Source organism: Galleria mellonella, unplaced genomic scaffold (genome assembly GCF_026898425.1).
Source record: "Galleria mellonella isolate WM207_F2 unplaced genomic scaffold, CSIRO_AGI_GalMel_v1 utg133, whole genome shotgun sequence".
Taxonomy (NCBI): domain Eukaryota; kingdom Metazoa; phylum Arthropoda; class Insecta; order Lepidoptera; family Pyralidae; genus Galleria; species Galleria mellonella.
This window is the reverse complement of record NW_026441990.1, coordinates 2,266,269-2,289,396: the sequence shown is the minus strand read 5'-3', so window position 1 is coordinate 2,289,396 and position 23,128 is coordinate 2,266,269. Positions and strand designations below refer to the sequence as shown.

Genomic DNA, 23,128 nt, shown 5'->3' with positions numbered 1-23,128 from the left:
GTAAACAGTTATGAGCACCTTTATCTTCGACTAAAAGAATAATAAAATAATCTTGTCATTTAGATGGCGCTATTGTGTTACAAGAAAAGCATTCTAATACTAGAGCGCCTCTATTGGAATAAACTAACAGTAAGGTTTTTTCACTTCCTGTGGCGCGATTTTATAGTTTGAAATTATCGAATAAACGTCTCCATAGTAATAAAACAAAAATTGCTTTTAATTGCGAATTTATTCATATAAGTAGTGCTTATTAATACTTTTTTTAAGAAAATTAATAACAATGGTGGATAAAGATCCTCAATTAAGCGCTTTAGAGGTAGGCGAACTAGATATGTTTGTCGAAAGTATGGAACCGTCTCGTATAGAAAATATAGGAAATCAAGCGTAAGTAAAAGTACTATTAACTATCATATTGATATTATTAAGTATGCATTTATATTAACTTTTATTACTGCTTTTATTTAGATGGTTAGACTGGCATATTAGGCTGCAGAAACTTAACCAACAAGCTGTTTTAGAAGCCTCCTCTCTGCAAGAAGAATTAACCAAAGAGACTCTTATATCATGTGGGAAGGTAAATTAATAATAACTACATTCCACCTTTTAACAACTTCATTACAATAACTGTTACTTACGTTCGTGAACCAATACTATAAAATAAATATTACCATGCCCATATTATGAGATATTGTTTTTTATTTTTCTATAACATTGCTCAAAATCAAATTTGAAATGAAACCAATGTCGTCATTAAATTCTCTTTTTATAAAGAAATTATCCACCGCAGGTAGGTTATTATGGTAATATAGATATATTACACATGTACGAATATACTTTTATATATGTAATACGGGTATAGGCATTTGAAGAGTCATTCTATTGCCCTGTTATTTTCAATAGATAGATATAGAATGTTTTCTATATTCATACCTATTGGAGTATATAAAAGCAATGTTTTCGTTATTTTCAGTTGCCCGTATTAATTTATGAAGCAATATGCATACAAGTGTGGCGTATAAAAATATACCCCCAGATACTCAAGTTAGAGCCGGCGCCGGCTAATACATTCGGCATTTATATGGTGGTAACGTATGTTCCATGATAATGCAATTTATTGTAACAGATTCATTTTACAGTTTCTAAAAATTGTTTTGGTACCTATTGGTCTTATTAAGACCACTCACATGTTTTTTTTTTTTATTTTCATGTTGTTCACGCGTGAATGCAGTTGTACCACGAAGCAGCTGCAGTGGGTTTGTTGGAGACAGTGCTGTTCCACGAGGACGGCGCGCAGTGCATCGCCGACGTAGTAGTGGACCTTCTCAACTATGCCGTCGAACAACTCACCAGCTTGATCGTCTTACTCGAGTGCGCCTATTGTATTTACAAATATATATATAACAATGTCTCTACGACTAGACCGATTTTTATGATTTTTTAATATATATTTTATAAGTATGAGAATAGGTCGTAAATCGGGTCGGTCATGAATAGGGTGTCCCTGTCATGATTTATATATGGATTATATATATATATATATATATATATATATATATATATATATATATATATATATATATATATATATATATATATATATATATATATATATATATATATGTAAATTAGAAACGGCTACCTGAAACCAGTGACCGCCAAGCAGATGGAGTGCGAGACAGCTGTCGAGGAGCTGGACCGACAGAAGCGCGACCTACAATTTGATATCAGCATGAGGTGCATCTCAATTGTGCGGTGAGGAACTTCATTAAACAGCTTCACAGAGGAAGAATTTCTCAATTCGTCTATATTTTAATGTTACGTGATATATTCACTACTTAAATCTGAAATCGTTTTTTACTTGAAAGATATTTCTACATATTTATAGTTGCCATCTGTATAGATTTATCTCTTGTAATATTTTCACAATTAAGACGAATTTAACCACTTTGCTTTTATGAAAATTCTTTTAAGTTATATATTTTATATATACATGTATACATACAGACATAGAATAGGCCATCCTTTCATTTCCCATGAGTGTCGTAAGAGGCAACTAAAGAATTTAATAGTAGGGAAATGGGCAGCAGAGTCCCTCTTAAAATATCTCTAAAAGCCTAACTGCGGTTGCATATCTGCCTGCCAAGCATGGCAGCTAATAGCAAAACTCCCCTCATGGGGAAGGTTTATGTTCAGCGGTGGACAGTTAACGGACCGATATTAATGAAAAACGTAATAATAATCGAATCATCGAATAAAAATAAATCGAAATACACCCAAACAATCGAAATTTTACCTTTTTAACTTTTAAGCGACTGTCAGTTTTTTTTTTGATGGGTGAAAATTGTATGGAACCCCGTCTGCGCTAACGGAATACGCTGGCGGAGCACCAGTGAAAGGTGATAGATGAGAATGAAAACAGGCCAGTTAGCCCATCATGATGAATTCATCGGGAATTAACCATGATAGTTTCCAGGGAGAACCGCGAGGAGGTCGACCTGGTTGGGTATATTGCTAGCAATGGGATTCTTAGTTTCCATTACTAACAATCCCTTTCCCCCCAGTGACTGTCAGTTAGGAAAAGAAGTAACTTGTTGAATTATTCAGTTACATAGCGGAGCATATGGAGGCGGCCAGCGTGGGTGCATCCATATCGACCAATTTGTACAAAACCAACGACGTGCCCTCTTTACTGGCGCACCTTCTAAAACTGGAGCCGTGGAAGAGAACAGACGAGAAGGGCGACCTGCTCATGTTTAATTGTAAGTAAACAAAGGGCCCTGCCTTTTTTTTATACAACTTAGAATGGGAAACAAATTGATGGCCCACCTGATGGAAAGTATAAACCGTCGCCTATAGACATAGCACATACTTTTTACGGTTTTTTTTTTTTTACTTTTTTATTAATTAAAAAAGTAGATTCAAGCCAGATAAACTGACAAGAAACTCTATTCTCACTCTTCAAACAAATTACAAAAATATAAAATATTATAAATTCTTAATTTCTTTTTTTTTTTTATTTGAGCACCTAAAATAGGCAACACATATACAGGGGAGAAAGGGATTGTTAGTAATGGGGTCTAACTGACCCATTGCTAGCAACACACCCTATCAAGTCGACCTCCACGCAGTTCCCGCTGGAAACCATCGTGGTTAATTCTAGTGGAATTCGTCACGATGGACTAACTGACCTGCTTTCATCGTCACCTATCATCTCTCACTGGTGACCCGCCAGTGTATACTGATAGCGCAGGCGGGGTTACCATTCCATTATCATCTATAAAAAAAACTCTATCTAGCCCTATACTAGTAGAGCTTATACTATAGGTACCTGACAACTAAGAGAAATGCTTAAGTACATAAATATACAAAGCAAAAACGTTAGCTAATGATTTCTTATTCTCATGCTGTGTTACACTAGTAAGATTGATTATTTCATCCTAGTCCCGACCCATTAACAAAAAACACACATCGACAACAACATAACATAACAATAAAATTTTGGACAAGTTTATATAGTTATTTATATACAGCAAATATCTCGAAGTATATTTAAATATACGCATGTCTACAGTCGGTCGTTGGAACAAGCCAAACGCTGAGGAAGCAGCTCAATTACACCGCAGCGCCGCTCAACTGTGGCTGTGCTTACGGCAGCTGATGCTGCAACCGCGTCTTCAACACTATTACACGCTCGACGAGTGCCGCCGTGGCACGTTTTGCTCGGTTAGTACCATTCACTACCAGTAAATGTAATCAATTATTGGTACATGCAGAACCCCGAGAAAGAAGCTCAACTGTACTGCAGGTACTTTGAAAATGCTACAGTCATATCTTCGTCACACTCGATGTATTAATTTTTAAAAAAATACTATCTAAAAATGTAGTTGTTTGTTAAAATAAGAATTCTGTAAAAGCAGTCCATCTATACTGGAACGTTGAGTAAAGCTATGGCTGTGTTTATAAACATAACCGCACCACAACTGAATACTAAATGAGTATCCACTTGGTAAACCTCAGTTTTATTACTATCTATAAATTCTGTGGATAATTGATACAAGCCAAAGAAGTTCAACTGCACCGCAATACCGCTCAATTGATTCTAGAATAGCGTCAACAGATGAGTGCTACCGTAGCGCCTTTTAGTACGCTAAGAAAATAATAAATAAAAAAAAAATCCTTGAGCAGGTTTGGCATTCATATTAAAAAAAAATATGTCTAAGGATTTACTGATTTTCTCCCTCAATCCCTATCCACAGCTTCAATCAAAAATAACCGAAGTGATGCTGGACCAAATACCGCCATTAGGCGACCTCAAGAATTTCCTGTGCAGGCTCTCGGTGGGGGATTACTCCAGCCTCCACAACCAGACAAACGGTGTCAAGAACCCGGGGTGTACCCTGATTGAGATAGTGCCGCAGGTAACATTAATGTTTTAACTCCCGACGTAACGGTATTGATGGAACATTAACTCCGACTGCGCTATCTATGCAGATATGCAGTGAGAGATGATAGATAAAGATGAAAGCAAGTCAGATGGCCCATCATGATGAATTCGACAAAAATTAACCATGATGCTTACCAAATAGAGTATACTACAAGCAATAAGGTTTGACCCCATCACTAACAAATCCTTTCCTTTCGGTGTTATAAGTGTAAGCATTTGTATTGTACTTTATCATTTGTTCAAATGAATGTACAATCGATAGTCAATCATTTGAGGCTAATTTATTTGAATTAATTTTTAACTAAAATGGAAAAACAACTGTTGAACAATTTATATGGGTACATGAAGCAGAGATTCCATATTCAAGATATTCGATATAGTCATGTTAAAGGTGTTATAATTTTTTTGTTTTGGCGAAAATAATAGCATATACTACATTATATGTATATTGCACAACAGATAAAAGAAGCATATATGAAACAAATACACAAACGCACAAAGTCCATAGCTAAGGCTCAGCTGGAGAACTTCCACATGGACGGGTCGGAAGAGTCTCGCAAGATGGCGCGAAGGTTGCTCGACTCGTACACGAGTGACGCAGCGCTCGCACTTGACAGCGGCGGCGCAAAATGCGCCCGTTGTGGAGACGCAGCTAGCAAGAAGTGTTCGCGTTGCAAGACTGAGTGGTACTGCGGCAGGTAAACACTTACTTTCTATAATGTAAACAGATTTATTCAAGTAATTACATAAATGATGTCATTTACACGTTACTGTTGTATATTAATATGAATTATGAAAATCGATTCAGAAGTTTAATGATATAATCGCCAATTGATGTAAATTTCCTTTTGGAAGTTCAAGTTAAAAATTAAAGTAGGTAATCGGTACTTTTTTAAAGGACGGTAATTTTAATTTTCTGAAAAGTACTCTTTAAATTTTTTTTTTATTAAAATTTTTATATTTATTTTAATGGAAACAAGCATAATGTAAACGCTATTTTCAATTACATTTACAAAGATACATTGCCGAGATATATAAAGTTGGTTTTAGAAAAAAAAATTAGATTATAGATGATCTAAGTATCCGGCCGAATATTAGATAGTCACTAAATTTTCGTTTCATGACTTCTAGACTTAAAAAAAATATAGTCATTATAAAACAATTATTTCAGTAATAAAATGTAAGTAAAATATAAACCGAATATTATGCAGAGTTTACACAACAGCGATTTTGACACCTAACAATTTCAAATCGCTAATAATATTTACTTACATTTATAATTCCAAAATTTAAATAAGTTCGATCTTATAGATTTCATTATCATCAGTTGTCGGCAAATAGCTTATAATCGCAGTCGTTGTGTTGTATTCATTCATTTATAAATTCAAAATCACAAACTAATTTGAAAATCGTCTACAAATTGAATAGAATCGATATTTATTGTTGTTCATATTAATATCGTTATTCTCTGCTAACTGATCATAATAAACAGTACTTTTTAAAAAAATTTTGACTAGGAGATTTTCTTTCAGTTATCTCTTGGATCAAGCAGGTACCTAATCGAAAATATCTAATTGGGGTACCCCAATGTTGATACTTACAATAGCTATGTATTTATAATGGACAAATTACTTATGTTAATGGTGTTTCATCACTAGAGATCCGCGAATTTATACATAAATTAGTACTATACGTATCTATTAATCATACGTATATAAATGTTTGTTTGCAGAGAATGCCAAGTGCAACAATGGCCAAAACACAAGGAGCTTTGCGACCAATTTGCCAAACTTTGTGTTTAAACAATATTTAAGTAAGTCCACTTAGTAAATCCTATTTAATTATGTATTCATAATTATTAATTAACTTTATTGATATCTTAAAATTGAGAAGGATTTAAGGCAATGGTGTGATGATTTAATTAATAAAAGTGAAGTTCATTTTTTTTGGTTTTTTATTTTAACTTAGACATCTAGATTAGCTTGAGGACTTAAGATAGTCCTTGAGCACGTCCAGCGCTGGTGTCTCCTCACCGAAATCCTGCAAAATAAAAATTAAATTATTATAATACTAAGATTATAAATATAAAAGTTGGTTTTCATACCAAGTCATAACAGTCAAGCAAGTTCAGTTGCTTGATAGCAGGAATGGGTGTAATACCACTTGCGAGACTTCACAATTTAACCAATAGTGATGAAATCTAGACCAAAAACTGTATTTAGAATAGAGAAGAATTTAATTTTTTTTAAGATCAAATCAGCATGTACAATCATAGACTTTCTTTGTTCCCTATAAAACCTATTTTAGCATTTTCGAACACATGCTTACTGAAGTATTATAAGCAAAATTAAGTTTCATCATACAATTTGGTTTTTAACCGATTTTTCACTTACAGTATTTTTGTAAGAACATAATGGGGAGTATGCATATAAATAAGGTGCAATGAGTAACTCCCATGAATTTTAGATATCTTTTGTACGAATGATAGGAAGGTTGCGTATGCAGAAGCATGGCACCATAGGGTCATTCATTTTATATAGCGCTGATTTATTTATCACTGACAACCCATAAAAGTAGCCAGTGTTCGTGCTAAGCGCAATTATGGAAGATTTTAAAAAGTCGACAACACACGTGAGATGCAGGCGTTCATAAGATATAGCCAACTATTAATATACTTTTCATTGAAATCTGATTTCAGTCCACAAAAGATAATCACTACAATTGGCTCAAGCTTAAATACCCTAAACTATAAAAAAAAGAACAATAAATATTTAGAGCACAGTTTACGTTTCAATCCAAGAAAACCTAGAAATAAAATTTTAATAGGGTAGACGAAAATGGAGGCCAGGACTAATTTACACAATTACTGGCCTTAGTAATCTATAAATTTATACCTAAATACAATTTGTATGTGTGTCCAGCAGTGGATGAATAATGGCTGAAATGATGATGATGATAATACTTTGTATGAGTACTTATAATAGTTAAATTAGTTTTTAATACTCACTTTGATAACTACACAGGAGCAGCCCACAATTTTTCTGGCCTTGCCGTCCTTGTCAATTTTGCATAAACCAGCCCATTCACCGAGCTTCTTGTTGTTATCCACCTATTGTATAAATGTTATCAGTATAAAATTACTAATATTTTGTTATTTTCATGTTTACAATGGCTGAACAGATCTGCATGAAATTTTGTACATTATATCTGAACACATAGCATACTTTAAACAAAGGTAAAGCCACAGTAAACATATAGTGATCTTATATAAATTTAGAATAACAAGTTTTTTTTAAATGATGATCACTCAATTGTGAAATCTAAAGGCATGTCTGCATGCTAGGAAAGTTGGCTCAACATAGTGAGAGCCACCATAGGGGCATACAATTCACTCTGCGCTCCTTAGGCCAAACCAAACATGTAGTCAGGCTGGCTCGTGCGGAGCAGACTGTTACAACTATATACATTTATATAACATAATTTCTTCATTCTAACTAATAATACACTAATTTTTTATCTTCAATCTAATAGAAATGCTAATCTTCAAAAAAATTATATTTTAATTAAGATTCCAAATTTAAGTATTGTTAAAGTGATGATAATAATGAAATTAACACATTCAATAAAAATAATAAAATGGTAACAGTTTGTATGATGAAATTTGGACAAGAATCTCTACCAATAGAGACCATTCGAGGCAGATGGAGGAGTCTTTTGCTATCATGCAAACAGACAATAGTACTTAAATAATAAATTGGTAAAATAATTATGTATGGATAAAAGCTTATATTATTATTATTAACAGAGTGTTTATGAGTTTAATGTATTGTAAAATGAGTAAGAATACACTACTGCTTTTTATCTATAAATGTAAATGAGATAAAGGAATGTAGCAGTATAATCTAGAGAATATGATAGAACACTGTATCAAAAGACAGTAACTGCAGTACAAATAGTGCCTTACAGAATACAAGAAATCTCTCCTTTCAGCCTTGTGATATTTGATATTTACCTTATTTATTGCATTCCATAATAATTAATTAATACATAATTATTAAGGTTTCAATTATGGACCCTGTTGGGTACAGCAAGTAGGAGAGAGGAGGACAACACTTTTTTCACTTTCGAAATAGTCTATCATGATAAGTACGTATTTTCTTATTATTATTATTCATTATTTAAGTATTAGTGTGTATCTATTCATATCATAATTGTTATTAGTATTATATAGTACCTTAACAAGTGGGATCTGATGCTCATTGCAGAGAGCCTGTACTAGTTTCTTGTATGAAGCTTCATCACAGTTCTCAGCAAGTACACATAGCACTGCTTGCCTCCTGCAATTTAATTATAACAGTATGAATAATATTCAATGATGGATTGCCAATTCAAATTTAGATAAATATTTATTGCTGGAAAACCTATTACTTGAGAATGACTAGATTAATTTAGATAATTTTTTTAATAAAACAGTAGCACAATTGATAGATTTATTATTAAAAGCTAATACCAGGCACAAGTATTTGTATAATGTTAACATATGCCAATTTGTGTGAAAAAATTGGCAATTATTTTATTTATTTTGAAAAGAAAATAAAGTAACATTTATTTACAAACCATTACATTTTTTTTTATTAAATTAATTATATCTAGAGCAAGAACTATTTACTGTACCCTATCTTTTAATTGTAAGTACACAAACATTAAATGCAACAAATTAAATAAGTTTTGTGGCACATCTGGGAGGCCACAGCCTTGCAAGTCAAGTGCTGTGGTACTATGTGTGTGCAGTACTTTAGGCAATGGAGAAAATCAACTATGACAAAATTATCTTAGAAGATATTTCCAAATAACATATAACTAGAACAGATACATGTTACGTGAATATTTTGGGGATATTCCATTGCCATATAATTTATTGACTTGATAAATACAATATTATAACTAAATTTTAAATTAAACCCTTAATTCTGTTAAATGAATGACTAGATATGTTCAGGTTGAGAATACTTAAAATATTAACTTTTAAATTTAAAGTTACAAATAACCCAAATATCTATATCAGTATCTTTCTATTCGAGGCAATAAAAAATTGCTATTATATAGTGCAAAATGTTGGCCACATTGACAACTAATTGTTAAATTAATATTATTATATTTTTAGGAACATATTTATGGGAAAAAACTGAAATGGACACATACTTATCGAGTGCCTTAGCAGCCTCATGGAGACCATGGACTAGCCCACCGTGGATGAGTGCTGTCTTCAGGACTTCCTGTAGGGCTGTGTTAACATCCATAGCACCACCGCTCAGGACGGGGTTAGCGGGAACCTCACTGAAATAACGATATATGTGGACATTCTACAAATTCTTCATGACAGATACAACCGTAATAAAACATATGAATCCGTTATAGTCTCACTATTGGGCATACGCTACTGTCCTTATAAGAGGAAAATATTAGCCTACAATCACCATGTTGACAGACAGTAAAATTTGCGAAATTCGTAACATATTAAATATATTTTTTGTCAAATTTTTGTTTCCCTTAGGAGAAATAAAAGTTAATCAAAATTTTCAGAGACATAAATTAAAAAATAATCATTATGTACAGACACCAATATTAGATATCTAACTAACAAAGTGTAATCTACAAATTTTATTATCAAAAAGTTTTGAGGTTATGTTGACAACATGTTTTTGAATTAATTACAAGAAATACTTATTGCAATTTCATACAAAAAAAGCACATAATAATCATTTCTCACTATAAGTTTAATAAAGACCAGTATAATTATTGAAAATGATTGTAAACAATAATACTCACACATCGACATCAGCCATGATTTTCTATACTCTGACGACCTGAAATACGGAATGCAGTAATCTATGAGACACATTAGAAAAGCTTTTTAATTATCACAATCACAATAATAGTAAAGATCACTGAAATATTTAGAGATTGGGAAAAATATACGACAAAACATTTGACACTTTACCTTGCGAACCGGAAAAAGACTAGGGAAGTCCAAGACTGGGGGTAAATAATTGATAATCAATTGAAGCTCGATAATCGATTTTATTCGAATGTTTATAATAATATCGAAATCAATATTTACAATATGTCCTATGTGAATAACATCAACTTCGTTATTTTTAAGTAACTAATATTTTTTTTTTAAATATAGTCATTGAATTAATTATTCTTAATTTTCTATTTGAGTAACGTATAAAATGTTAATAAAACTACTTAGTATCAAAATAGATCGTACCAATAAAAACATTTAATTATTGGTATATTCTAATTTTACAGTAAGTAATTAAAAAATTAAACGACTAAAATTAAATAATAAGTAATTATTATAAATATAAATTTTAAAATAAAGTCGTAGAGTTATTTAAGTAATGAAATAGTAGAATATGCGATTTTGTGAGTTTCATCATCACATTATTTATGTCATAAGCAAGGATAGCATCTAGATACTAATATATAATTCTCAGCTTATTAAATGTTTTTTAGTCGATATCGTAGAATAAGAACAGTATCTACAATTTATATCAATGTACTTTTGGCAACACTTGAACCAAATCAACGTTCCTTTACACTCATTTAAAATTATATCATCAACATAAATTTCACTTTTAACTAATATTTGTTGTACTGTTTAATATTAAATAATAAATATACTTTTAAGGTATCAAAAAGTAATAATTTGCCAATGACACCAAGTATACTTTATTTATTAGTTACTAAGTAAAAATATTTCATACAGAGAACTGGAGACAGAGGAAGCAACTTTAAAACAAAAGAGAACCAATAACGAAGTCATTTTGATTTAATTACCATTTTTATAAAATTTGTTTAGATGTTTATTTGTGCTATGAAATCGTCGTGTTTTAGTAACTTATAGAACATAATAAGTATTGTAGATTTCGTATTTTGTTATCAATATAAAAAATGTACTATCATACAAAATATACTTTCTTTTAAAATCATGAGCCGAAATCCAGATATATTGTTTATGGCCGAATATATTAAAAATGTATTGTATTTTGCTACAGTACGACAAGGCAAAATGTTGAAAAATACAGCTGAAATACATTATTTTTGCATAGATAATGATTTAGTATACGAAAATTATTATTCAGATTTTGGGCCATTAAATCTTGGTTGTGTTTATAAATACTGTAAAATATTGAGTGACAAATTAAAACAATATTTAAATAAACAGATTATTGTCCATTACACATCAACCGATTCGAAGAAAAAAACAAACTCGGCTTTTTTGCTGGGATGTTACGGTGTGTTATATCTAAGTTTAACTCCTAGAGATGCCTTGAAACCACTTACAGTACACGGTCAAAATTACAGGTAAACAATAAAGCCATTGTGAGACTCATTTCAACGTGATAATCATGTAGGTAACTAGTATCATTATGTAAATTAACTCCATGAAAATAAATTCTGAAAACAACCATTTTTAGTAAAATCGACAATATTATGGCTCCATCAGCACTAATGCTTTCGTTTAAAACAATAGTTTTATGCTACGTTAACAAAATAGAATTAAATACATGATATAAAAATATGACGAACAATAGAAACTGGCGGGTTTGCAATTCGATGGCTGATTAGTCTCAGGGTGCTAATGTATTAAAACAGATGTCTAATCTGTAATAAATCTGACCAAAATTAAAAAATAACGGTATATTTTTTTTAGTATTTCTTGAAAATCACAGCCATTGTGTATTTAATTCATTAGAACTTGCTATTTATTAAATTTATATGCAATTATTTTTTTGTCATTCTAGACCATTTCAAGATGCCGTACAAGGTGATTCATCCCACACGATAAGTATTTTAGATTGTTTACAAGCTATAAGGAAGGCACAAGATTTGGGTTTCTTCAATTTCCAGGATTTTAATTATGAGGATTATGATAGGTTGGACAAAATACAAGGCGGTGACCTCAATTGGATAGTTCCTGGTAAACTAAACACGTCTTGTACTTTTCTTTATTTCATAACTTTTTAATACTAGCGGCCCATCCTGGCGTCGTGTGGGTGGACATTTTTGCATTTTAAAAAGTGGCCATTAAGGCTGTACACGCGACGGCACATTAAAAATGGAGTAACTTCTCCCGTTTTCCCAACATTTCCCTTCACTGCTCTGCTCCTATTGATCGTAGAGTGATGAAAAGTATACTATAACCTGCCCAGGAATATAAAGAATAATTGTACCAAGTTTCTTTAAAATCCGTCGAGTAGTTTTTGTTTCTATAACGAACATACAGACAGACAGACAAAAATTTTACTGATTGCATTTTTGGCATCAGTATCGATTACTAATCACCCCCTGATAGTTATTTTGTAAATATATTTCATGTACAGAATTGGCCTCTCTACAGATTTATTATAAGTATAGATATACGAATTCATTATTAAACTGTTTTTTAGGTAAATTTTTGGCATTTATCGGTCCAGTAGACTGTAGTGTCTCCTTGTATCATCCACCTGAAATGTACATAGATTATTTTCTCAACAATAACGTTAAAATTGTTATCAGACTTAACAAACGATTATACGACAGCAATATGTAAGTACCTAAAAATCTTCATTTTCTATCAATATTTATAATTATTGATTTACTATTTTATAATTATTGATTCAGTAATAGGTATACAATATAATTTAATTCATTATAAGGAAACTAAAGTTGATTCGTATTAAAAGTTTAATACATTTGTATTAAATATAAATTCGAGAAAGTTACAACACACTACCAAAATATGCTTCGGAACTATCTAGGTACCTATTAAGAACGACACAATATAGGTTGCCAAATAATTTTAAAGGCTTTATGCAATAAAAAATTTTAAACAGTTAATTCATTAATGGCACTCTGATTTGTACAAAGTAGCTTTCTTTAAGTGAAGGATATAACTTATTATTATCGTGATATCCGGGTGGTTCAAGGTTATACTTAGTTATATATTATTATATTTGCCTCTTCAAAGATGTTTCTAGTTACTATATTAATTACATTTTTAATAGTTTCAGTAATGTCGGCATTACGCACTATGATTTGTTTTTCCCGGATGGTTCTTGTCCACCTCGGCACATACTGTTCAAGTTTTTACAGATTAGCGAAGAAGAGGATGGAGCTGTTGCTGTCCACTGCAAGGTTATGCCTTTATTGACTTTTTATGTCTATTATAAGGACTACTCATTAAAAAAAACTTTTTCAGCGGTATAAAAACAGATAAAATTCTCAAAATTAATCTGTAGTTAAAAAAAAATAGTTTACTTATGAAGTTAGAACTGAACTGAAACAAGTGATACAATTTTAATCATGAAATAACAGTGTGTGATGTTATGTTTATCATGGAATATATTCTATTTTAATATATACATTCTGTTCATGTCACTTTCCATAATGCGAGCCTTTATTTTCGTTTAGGTATAGAACCATTTTTGAAAATTCTTACGTATGGGTATAATGTAGGTACTACACTGTATTAGCAAAAAAATGAAATATTTGTAAAAGATACCACTTAGTTTAATAATAATCATTTTAAGTATTGTTTATTTAAAGATACCAATAGGTTTTTATGTCACTTAACGTTTGACGACACTTGAGTGATTATACGTAAATGTTGTTGAAACTGATGAAGTTATTGTTTAGGCAGGTCTTGGTCGCACGGGGTCGCTGATCGGCTGTTATCTTATGAAACATTACCGGATGACATCTCACGAAGCTATAGGTTGGATGAGAATCTGCAGACCTGGATCGGTGATTGGTCATCAACAGGTTATTATTAGCTATTTAAGTCATTTGATACATTACAATAGCCATTCTACTTTTTAAGGCTTGTTTTAAGTCTACTTACTCCCTACTCTACCTACTGCACCGTTAAGCTGCGGTTCCTTGAGATAGCTTTTTGTAAATATTATATTAAGTATTTTAAATATTTTAACGTTGCAAGGGGTTAATGCTTCCTTATTCGTAATAGTAAGGAATCATCGTTTAATAATTTAAGTTATAATTTTACGAACTTGGCAATACAATAATTTACAGTTTGGTGTCATACTGTAGATTCAATAGATTAAATTAAATTTATGAATGTGGTCAAATTTAGATAATATTATACATTTTGTGTAGCCTTAATATTCAGCCAACATTTTTACATTTATTATTATTGCTAACTATTAATTACATTAATGTTTCAGGATTGGCTAGAACAATTGGAACCATGGCTGCTAAAACAAGGCAATCTTTATAGGTAAACAGGTGAAGCTTTTGTTAACAATGACAATATTTATTGTCTTCTTATTCTTAAATACACTGTTAGCAAAAATGTTGCACAAAGCCCTATTTAAATAATTTACAGAAAACGCTTTTATCAAGATACTGAGAAATTTCCCACACACGAATTTGGAGTATATTCGATTGCTGAAAAAAAACATAAACAAAAACCAGTGATATTCCATAAATCACCATCACCTCCACTACCTATGCAGAGACAAATACGATCAGAATACATACCACATAGACCACAAGCCTCTAAGCCTCGTCGTGAAGGTAACATTTCATTTCTAATCAACCATTTATTATTTGTTACAATTTAAAAATAATTCCTAATGCAAACAGTGTTCTTTCATGTCGAGAATTCATTTAGTCGATTTAAAGTAACACTGTTTGTTACAAATATTATTGACTCGGTACAACGCATCGTCATCTCTAAATATTTTTTATTTAGGCATTAAACACAGTGTTATTTTAAATCGATCCGATAAAATTTTATTGTCATTTTAGACACTTATTGTGTCCTCTTATTATTTTACGTCCAGAAAATGACGAAGAAGAGATATTCCTTACTTCTTGTGATTTGACGACAACGTCTGTAGCTCCTATGACACAAATTAAAGGCTGTATTATAAAAAACGAATCAATCCTTGAAGAATACAATGAGAGTGATCGAAGTTATAATGAACAGAACATATCACTCTGGAAAAAGTATTTTTGTTGCCATCCATGCTTCAAAATTTGCAATAACACTTTATGGATGTTAGCGGTGCGTTGTGCGGGTGTTACCCCCAAGTCATGTCAAAATAATATTTTATGTGATTTTATAGATAGGGTATGTTACAACATTTAGTATAAAATATGATTCACTTCTATAGATTTATTTTATAATTAAAATTAAATGTAATTTTTATTCTGAGGCAGCTTCTTATAAAGCGCCCGAAAAGGAGCCAAGTGACTGGCGTGTAAGGATTCAAAAAATGCCAAACAGCCCAAAGGTGCAACGTAGCGGGTAAATATTTAGTGGTTTTTAAAAGTTTTCAAGACCATTTGATTTTTATGGTAATTACCAGATACAATAAAACTATTCTGTAAAATTTCAAACTTCATTTTACGAATTATTTTTCTTTCAATTCATCTAATTGTCATTTTATAACAAAAATAAAATGAAATATTTTTTGAAAATTAAAGTGTTTTTTACAGATAGCATTGGCAGCGCAGTGAACTTGAGTAAACCCCAGTTCACTACGCCGCTATTCGCTAAAGTCAAATTCGAATTTCACTAGCAAATCCTTCTGTGATTTACATCTGCTATTTTATAAACAAAATTTCTTTTGACTATGTTCGAAATAATGTAGACTGTCGAATATTAGATTCACAACAAGGTTAAGAGTTGAGTGTGAGGTGTATATATATATATTATATTTTATAATAAATATATATATATTTTATAATGAAATGCGATTAAATTCAGGGATCAAAATGACGTGGGCGGTGTTATGTCACGTCGCGGTTGCAGTGCTGGTGACTCACGAGGCCGGCTACTTTTACGGGGTAGCACTGCTAAATCTCAAGTGCAACGACATAATTCTTCTAATGTACGTCTTATTAGAACATTATTAGCAATATTAAAAATGTGATTGTCTTATAGTATGCAAAGTTAATTTAAAAAAGTTTATGCCAACATAGCTGTGCAACATCGTAGCGTCTAAAATTAGCAACCTCTTATCGTGCGTACTTTTATAATTTACTTAAATATTATTTATTACACCCAAGCATTGCAACTACTGGCAAAACTCTTCTTATGAGGGATATCTATATTTAGCAGTGGACAATTAATTATACAGGAAACCAGTTCAAAAATTTCTAGCAGATATTATCATCCTATACCCACATTTCGGACAACACAAGGACCGATTATTAAAACAATAAATGATGCGAGGGTAATTACTAATGTTAAACGTAATTTTTTAAATAAGAATATACCAGTTTGCATATTGTAATTTCTTTCACAGAATTTCTTGATGAAAAGTAGCATATATAAAGACAAACGAGAAAAACAGTTAAATGCTTCAATAACAATAACTCCCCGATATACAAGTCGGGTATCAAATTATCCAGAAAATACTGGACCTGAGAATAATACATTATCATATTTCACACCTTCATCTTTTAACACAGGTATATAAATAATATATTTCATAAGAATTCAATATCGTTTCCTTTTGCAATTTATTTATTAAAAAATGGTTTAGAAAATGAGTTGAGTAAATGAAAAAAAAAAATAGATGGTAAGATATTTAAAGCAAAAGTACAAGAGCAAATTGGCAAATGCTTGAACAACTATATAACATGTCTTTTATTAACACATTATAAATTTATTTAGTAAATGATATCGTAAATAATTTTTACCAGTAACAAGAGGTCCTACTCAACCACAATGTCGTCGGCGTCTTGGCCGAAGCCCGAGTCCGCCACAAATCTGCTGTGGGCAAACACGTGCCACAAACACACCTGTAACATCAGAAAAGTTTCTTGTAAGAGATACTTCAAAGTCGAGATTAAGAGAAGCATTATCCAGATTAAAATGTAAGTTATTAATATAGAAATTACGAAAAAATAAACAAATGTCTAAAAAGTTCAGTAGCAATAGTGTGAATAAACATGAAAATAGAATTTTAATTAAGGAATAATTATTTGTTTTACCGTTCAATTCAGGAAAAAAACCAATAAATTTAGAGGTATTGGCAAAAACTGAGTAAATCAGTCACTTATAATTAAATTTCGCCATTAATTATTGTCTATTCAGTTTAAAAAAAAAAGATGGCTTGGCTTCATATTGCATAATCTTTTTTTTTTGTTTAAAATTTTTACACTGATATTTTTGGTTTTAGATAATTATTCAATTTATTTTGAATATGTATTGAAGTTGTAAGTGCATGTGTAAATTTTCTTAAAAGATATTTTACGATTTTAGTTTTCCAAAATTGAATATGTCAGGAGTCAATAGTATCTATGATATTGTTCATGTCTTGTCACTCGTACTGTGTGGCTAATCTGTCAGTCACGCAATCATTCATTTTAAATTGAAATAAAGAAAAACATAACCTCCGTTAATTTCTTAAATATTTTTTGTTCTGAAATAGCTATGTTAGTTTGCAGCAAGTTATTATTATTTTAATTAGTTTTAGTTATACTAACGCCACCTAAGATGGGTGCTTTAGTGACAAAGGCCTTAAGGCCTATAAAATCTTTCAACATTGAAAATCGTGCTCATCGTGTAATTTCTAAGGAGAAACCGGTACCGGCACCTAAATATCCAGAAAGTTTAGAAGATTTGAAGCGGGCAATCGAATCTGATCCTCATTTAGAGGAGAAATTAGATAAGAAAGACCCCGGCCTGGATAGCAGACTGCGAGATGTTTATGTAACCTCGTTTGGCCGTCCCGAAGATGACATTACGCGCGAGAAACGGACTCAAAATCCAGATAGACCTTTACCACAAGACCGTAGGATACCCGGGGAATACGAATATGGTTTTAAAGAGCCAGAAAAAGTGAAATATGGCCATACGACTCTTCGTGATGTGTTAACTTTTATTTCGGCGCATCAAACTAATCCTACTGAGGTTACAGCATCCAAGATAGCTTTAGAATACAAGATGAGGGAGGATGACGTTGAGAAAATATTAAAATATTTCAAAACTTACGAAGTGTATATACCAGAGACTAAAAAGTCACCAGCAATATTTGCAGGACCATCCAATTTGAGAAGACAGCTTGAAAAAAGCAAAATGAAAGAAATACAAAGTGCAGAAAATGCAATACCAAAAAATATAGGTGAAGAAAAACAAGTCAAAAGTCCAACGTAACATCTATGTAAACAAATATTATAGTAAATGAACTGTTATTTTTTGTTATATAAAAACAAAAAATAATAACATGAGATGTATGTGTGAGGACAGTGTAAGTTTCAAAATATGGACTTCTCAAAGTAATGTTTTATATGAAAATATATATTTATTTATTATGAAAATATACTAAGGATTTCTTGTTATGTTTCGTTATTTTCTACAGTAGTAAGAAAACTATAACTTGTATCCTTACATACATCTCTTTGTTCACTGCCTTGTCTGAAAAGTATAAGAGTTTCTAGAAACTTCTACCTTGAGACATAAGTGGATACAAGCTTAGAGAGAGCCTACATCTCTTTTGAGCTCTGTTCTAGATGTGTTTTGCTATCTAAAATAAGTTGTATTTCAGTCGATTTAAGAGTGTCCTGTTAGTGGAAGATGTTGGACTATTTGACATGGTTCTAAAATCTATCAGGCTATTATAATTATTTATTTTAGAGACAAAAACAAGAAGTAATATGTTACATCCAGTATAAAAGTGTTGAAATTGCAATTCATTTTGGGTCTGTTGAAAGTGGTAAATGCATAATAAAGAATGAATGAATTTATTTTCTGAATAATCATAATGGATAATGCAATTTGTTTTGTTATGTGTTTTTCATTGAATTAAAATATCAGCATTGATATAAGAATATAATAATATACAACTTAAATCTAGCTGGTGCTTTACTTTCCTAATTATTATCTTGGGATAATAAATATTGTCAATGAAATATTATATAGCTATGTTAATTAATAATGCAACAATATTGTATATATTAGGAACGTGATTTAGTTGTAGTTCAAAGAAAATATAGTAATATAAATGTTATGTTTATAAAATTGTTTTTATTTATTACAATCAAAATTATCTGGAAAAAGCATTCATTCACTATTTGTGTACTAATTAGGACAGCAGCATCCTTTTTAAAACATTGCAAGTTTTTTTTTTATAGAATTTAGAATGGCAAACAAGCTGACGACCCACCTGATAGAAAGTGGTAACTGTCGCCTATAAACATGAGCAGTACTATGGACATAATAGAGTATACTGTTTCGCCCATGATACCTCCCATGCATTGCCATTCCTGAGGACTCAGGTGTTATTCCTCCGTACCCAGTAAATTCATGCCATATCCCTTCAAACTGAAACACAGCCATGCAAATACAACTGCTTTACGGTTGAAACGAATGGGACAGAGGTACCCAAGCAATCGACTTTTATACAAAGTCTTCCTCCGGTAAGTTTAACTGCGGTTGCCAACCTGCCTACTAAGAATGGAAACTACTGGCAACCCGTACTCTCCAATATCTATTGTCCATCGGCAGTCATCCAATAGTAAGGATGGGTTGCTGTCATTTATGTAACCTAGAACTATTAAAATCTCTCTCCCCCTTATGGGGAGGCCTATATTCTGCAGTGGACAATTAACGGCTGATGTGATGATGATGATTTAGGTACAAATAAACTAAAAATTATTATAGTACCATGTGTATTCCTCGGTATTATCGCCATGTAGAACTTTTGTAGAAGCTGATTGCATTTGAATGGATAGATGTGATATAGGAGCGACATCATTGTTTTAAGGAGTGGTAATGTATGTGGCAAACCATTCGTGTGTATATAATAAATTGGTTATGTCTATAGAGAGGTTCATGTCTAGTATGTGGTGATTTTCTTCAGTGGTCAGTAGTTTTGTTATATAAGCCATATAAATAAAGTAAATTTCACAGCAATAGTATCATTATCATGTAATCAGTGACGGGATCACGCGACGGGTCTATTGGCGCGGGGTCAGTAGGTGCGGCTTCGCTGGGGGCTCGCCGTGACGCACCGACGCCCAAACGGGCCCCCAGAGTCCGCTCCGATGAACGACCTATTGCGACACAAGGCGACATGCTTAATAGCATTAAGGTACAGGATCTATGATATATGGAATAGTCTCTGGTATGGTATATGGAATAAGTGGTAATAAGTAAACGATAAATTTGTTATGAACGGTCCACTGACCTAATCATTATTATTAAAAGCCGGTGTATACCGATAGCGCGGGTGGGGTTACCATTCCATTATCATCCATTAAAAAAATCATTATTATTGGGGGGGGGGGGGGTGTTAGTAATAAGAACTACCAGTCCCATTGCCAGCAAAATACCCTATCAGGTTGACCTCCACGTGGTCCCCCTGCCATCGTACTGAATTCCAGCTGTATTCATTACGATGGACTAACTGACCTGTTATTTCATTCTCACTTATCATTATTATCTTATCACTGGTGGCCGGCCAGCGTATACGTTAGCGTAGGTGGATTTACCATTCCATTATCATCCATTAAAAAAAAACATTATTTGTATATAAATCCTCATTGATACTTCGCCAACACTAAGTGTAAACCCAGTTAAATACACCAGTATATATAGGTAATATGATTACAGAATTGAACATTTTATGCGTATATCGAAATTTTCGACTAATTCTATGAGATGGTAAACACCGTTAATAAATTAAATTTATTCGAGAAAAACGGTGTAAACTAACTCTTACATGGAAATGTGGTTGACAGAAAAATAACACTAAATGGCTATGCATTTCTGAGCTTTAAGATTTTATTTAGATAAAGATGTAGCAATATATTTTTTGTTGCAGTTTCAAAGAAGACTCCGCGATTCTCTTCGCTCAGAAAAACTTAATACTTTATATAACGAGAAACTTAGGTAATTGGTAAATGATAGTAATAAATATATATTTTTTATTTTTATAAATATATTGGAAAACCGCCATTTGTATTTTTTTTAGTGCGCTGATTAAGGACAAAACTAGTATAAAGAATGTGAATTCTAAGACTAATGCTGGGCCAAGGCAAGGATTTAATCAAGAATTCAGGTAGTGTACTATTCCACAAAGTAATAGGAATTATTCAAATATTTTATTTATTTACGTATTTGTACATCTACAGTGTTACATATAATTTGTTAGAATATAATGCTTAATTTAACATAGTAGTATATATGTACTAGTTATAGATGTACACAATATTGGCTAAATAATATATATATATATATAGGGTAGGCATAATAATCATAATAAAATGCAAATATATAAATAAATTATTTGTACTTATTACAAAGAAGAGAAGTTATTTAGATAGTGACATTTAGATATATTAATATAATAAAGACTTTGAATATCTTGATCTCTGCAACTACCAGTAAAATTTAATTTCTTGAAATAATTTATAGGCAATTTAACATAATTATGAAACTGATGGCCAGGACTCAGGAAATAGTTAATTAATTATATTTTCCTAATTTTTTAAGTGGCTCTGTCTGTCTGTGCCGAATCTGATTTTGATGTTTCTTTTTATAGCTTTTTATATAATTTAGTTCCGTGTTGGTTCCATATTGTTTTGTCACGATGGAAGTGGATTTTGTGGAATAATTGATTTATTAATACAACTCAGGGTCCCCAGAGAAAAATTAAACGCTGCTTCGAGAGGCTTCTGCAGTCCGCCGCGGCCGAGCTCGCCGAAGGGCAGACGGACGATTCACAGCACTTTTTACTAGCATCCGCGTGTGGCCATCGAAATTGTTTTCGAATGTGAATGAAGACAATAAAATCCAAGATTTATTTACAATTTCCTTTTATTTTTACCAATTTCAAGTGCGTCCCACCAGTCACACACGACTCATAGCTTAATGATAAACGTAGTTTTTAGTGTCAATTGTAGAAACATTTGCGAGTATGTTACGTTATGAACTCGTTCACATTCATGACAATAATTTTGTATGGAAATCTGAGTTTCTTAAACCATCCACTACTTGTCTAAATGTTCTATATAGGATGGAAGAGACAGGTTGGTCAAAACGAAAACATCCGATTCAAACGAAGGGTCTGAATCAGATGGCAGATTATTTACATATTAAAGGAAAAAAAAAAAGATTTTTTTAGAAAGAATTTCTGCAGATTTTCAGTCTAGAATAATGGTCTGACTTCACTGTTTCAGTGTTTGCCAACCTGCCCCTTACATCCTGTAAAAGTTCTGTTAATGTAATAAATGCGAGAGATTGAAACGATGGATGGATGGAAGTTTGTTAATCTTTTAAGCAAAAACCCCTGAACGGAAATAAATGAAATTTATCAGTATATGAAATTATCATATGTACTGAGTTTTTTTTAATTGGTGGAAATGGAATGGTTACGCCCCCGGATAGATGATAGGTGAAGATGAAGGCAGGTCAGTTAGCCCATGGTGAAGAAATCATAAAGGATTAACCACAATGGTTTCCAGGAGGAACCGTGTGGAGGTCGACTGGATAGGGTGTTAGCAATGGGTTGTTAGAACCCATTACTAACAATCCCTTTCCCCCATATGTACTGAGGACTCGGCACATATGATACCTAATATATATTACGTGGCTGAAGTTGTGTGATACAGCTAGTCATAAAATATAATCTATAAATGCATCACTTCTGAACGACTTCA

The 23,128-nt window shown here is 32.0% G+C and overlaps 4 protein-coding genes across 4 annotated transcripts; 3 read left to right on the top strand and 1 right to left on the bottom strand.

Moving 5' to 3' along the window:
• Positions 1-174: 174 nt before the first annotated feature.
• On the top strand, positions 175-6,388 carry LOC113511165 (zinc finger MYND domain-containing protein 10). Its single transcript, XM_026894775.3, has 10 exons — positions 175-384; positions 466-574; positions 971-1,084; positions 1,229-1,368; positions 1,630-1,752; positions 2,605-2,759; positions 3,572-3,723; positions 4,257-4,418; positions 4,904-5,142; positions 6,177-6,388. The coding sequence occupies exons 1-10, from the start codon at positions 281-283 to the stop codon at positions 6,244-6,246; spliced, it is 1,368 nt and encodes a 455-aa protein (XP_026750576.1). The 5' UTR covers positions 175-280; the 3' UTR covers positions 6,247-6,388.
• On the bottom strand, positions 6,381-10,434 carry LOC113511040 (40S ribosomal protein S12). The gene is made up of 5 exons (XM_026894607.3): positions 10,274-10,434; positions 9,647-9,781; positions 8,679-8,781; positions 7,452-7,553; positions 6,381-6,484 (listed from the first exon to the last, which is right to left on the bottom strand). Exons 1-5 carry the CDS (start codon positions 10,288-10,290, stop codon positions 6,422-6,424), a joined length of 420 nt encoding a protein of 139 aa, XP_026750408.1. The 5' UTR covers positions 10,291-10,434; the 3' UTR covers positions 6,381-6,421.
• An 872-nt stretch (positions 10,435-11,306) lies between these two features.
• Positions 11,307-22,363, top strand: LOC113511239 (dual specificity protein phosphatase CDC14A-like). Its single transcript, XM_052903137.1, has 15 exons — positions 11,307-11,818; positions 12,259-12,434; positions 12,904-13,042; positions 13,501-13,630; positions 14,132-14,257; positions 14,677-14,729; positions 14,838-15,028; positions 15,677-15,764; positions 16,227-16,350; positions 16,768-16,933; positions 17,168-17,341; positions 20,405-20,559; positions 21,292-21,359; positions 21,442-21,528; positions 22,106-22,363. Exons 1-15 carry the CDS (start codon positions 11,442-11,444, stop codon positions 22,206-22,208), a joined length of 2,157 nt encoding a protein of 718 aa, XP_052759097.1. The 5' UTR covers positions 11,307-11,441; the 3' UTR covers positions 22,209-22,363.
• On the top strand, positions 17,784-19,481 carry LOC113511042 (protein NDUFAF4 homolog). The gene has a single exon (XM_026894610.3). The coding sequence runs from the start codon at positions 17,964-17,966 to the stop codon at positions 18,621-18,623; it is 660 nt and encodes a 219-aa protein (XP_026750411.1). The 5' UTR covers positions 17,784-17,963; the 3' UTR covers positions 18,624-19,481.
• Positions 22,364-23,128: the final 765 nt, after the last annotated feature.

Excerpts from the sequence above, each read along its gene's own strand:
- LOC113511042 (XM_026894610.3), top strand. The coding sequence starts at position 17,964 with ATGGGTGCTTTAGTGACAAAGGCCTTAAGGCCTATAAAATCTTTCAAC.
- LOC113511040 (XM_026894607.3), bottom strand. Across the intron at positions 8,782-9,646 it reads GCTGCTAAGGCACTCGATAA|GAGGCAAGCAGTGCTATGTG; the intron begins GTATGTGTCCAT and ends ATTAAATTGCAG. Across the intron at positions 6,485-7,451 it reads GCTCCTGTGTAGTTATCAAA|GATTTCGGTGAGGAGACACC; the intron begins GTGAGTATTAAA and ends TTTATTTTGCAG.
- LOC113511239 (XM_052903137.1), top strand. The coding sequence starts at position 11,442 with ATGAGCCGAAATCCAGATATATTGTTTATGGCCGAATATATTAAAAAT. Across the intron at positions 13,043-13,500 it reads CGATTATACGACAGCAATAT|TTTCAGTAATGTCGGCATTA; the intron begins GTAAGTACCTAA and ends CATTTTTAATAG. Across the intron at positions 15,029-15,676 it reads CTCTAAGCCTCGTCGTGAAG|CTTCTTATAAAGCGCCCGAA; the intron begins GTAACATTTCAT and ends ATTCTGAGGCAG.
- LOC113511165 (XM_026894775.3), top strand. The coding sequence starts at position 281 with ATGGTGGATAAAGATCCTCAATTAAGCGCTTTAGAGGTAGGCGAACTA. Across the intron at positions 385-465 it reads GAAAATATAGGAAATCAAGC|ATGGTTAGACTGGCATATTA; the intron begins GTAAGTAAAAGT and ends GCTTTTATTTAG. Across the intron at positions 5,143-6,176 it reads ACTGAGTGGTACTGCGGCAG|AGAATGCCAAGTGCAACAAT; the intron begins GTAAACACTTAC and ends GTTTGTTTGCAG.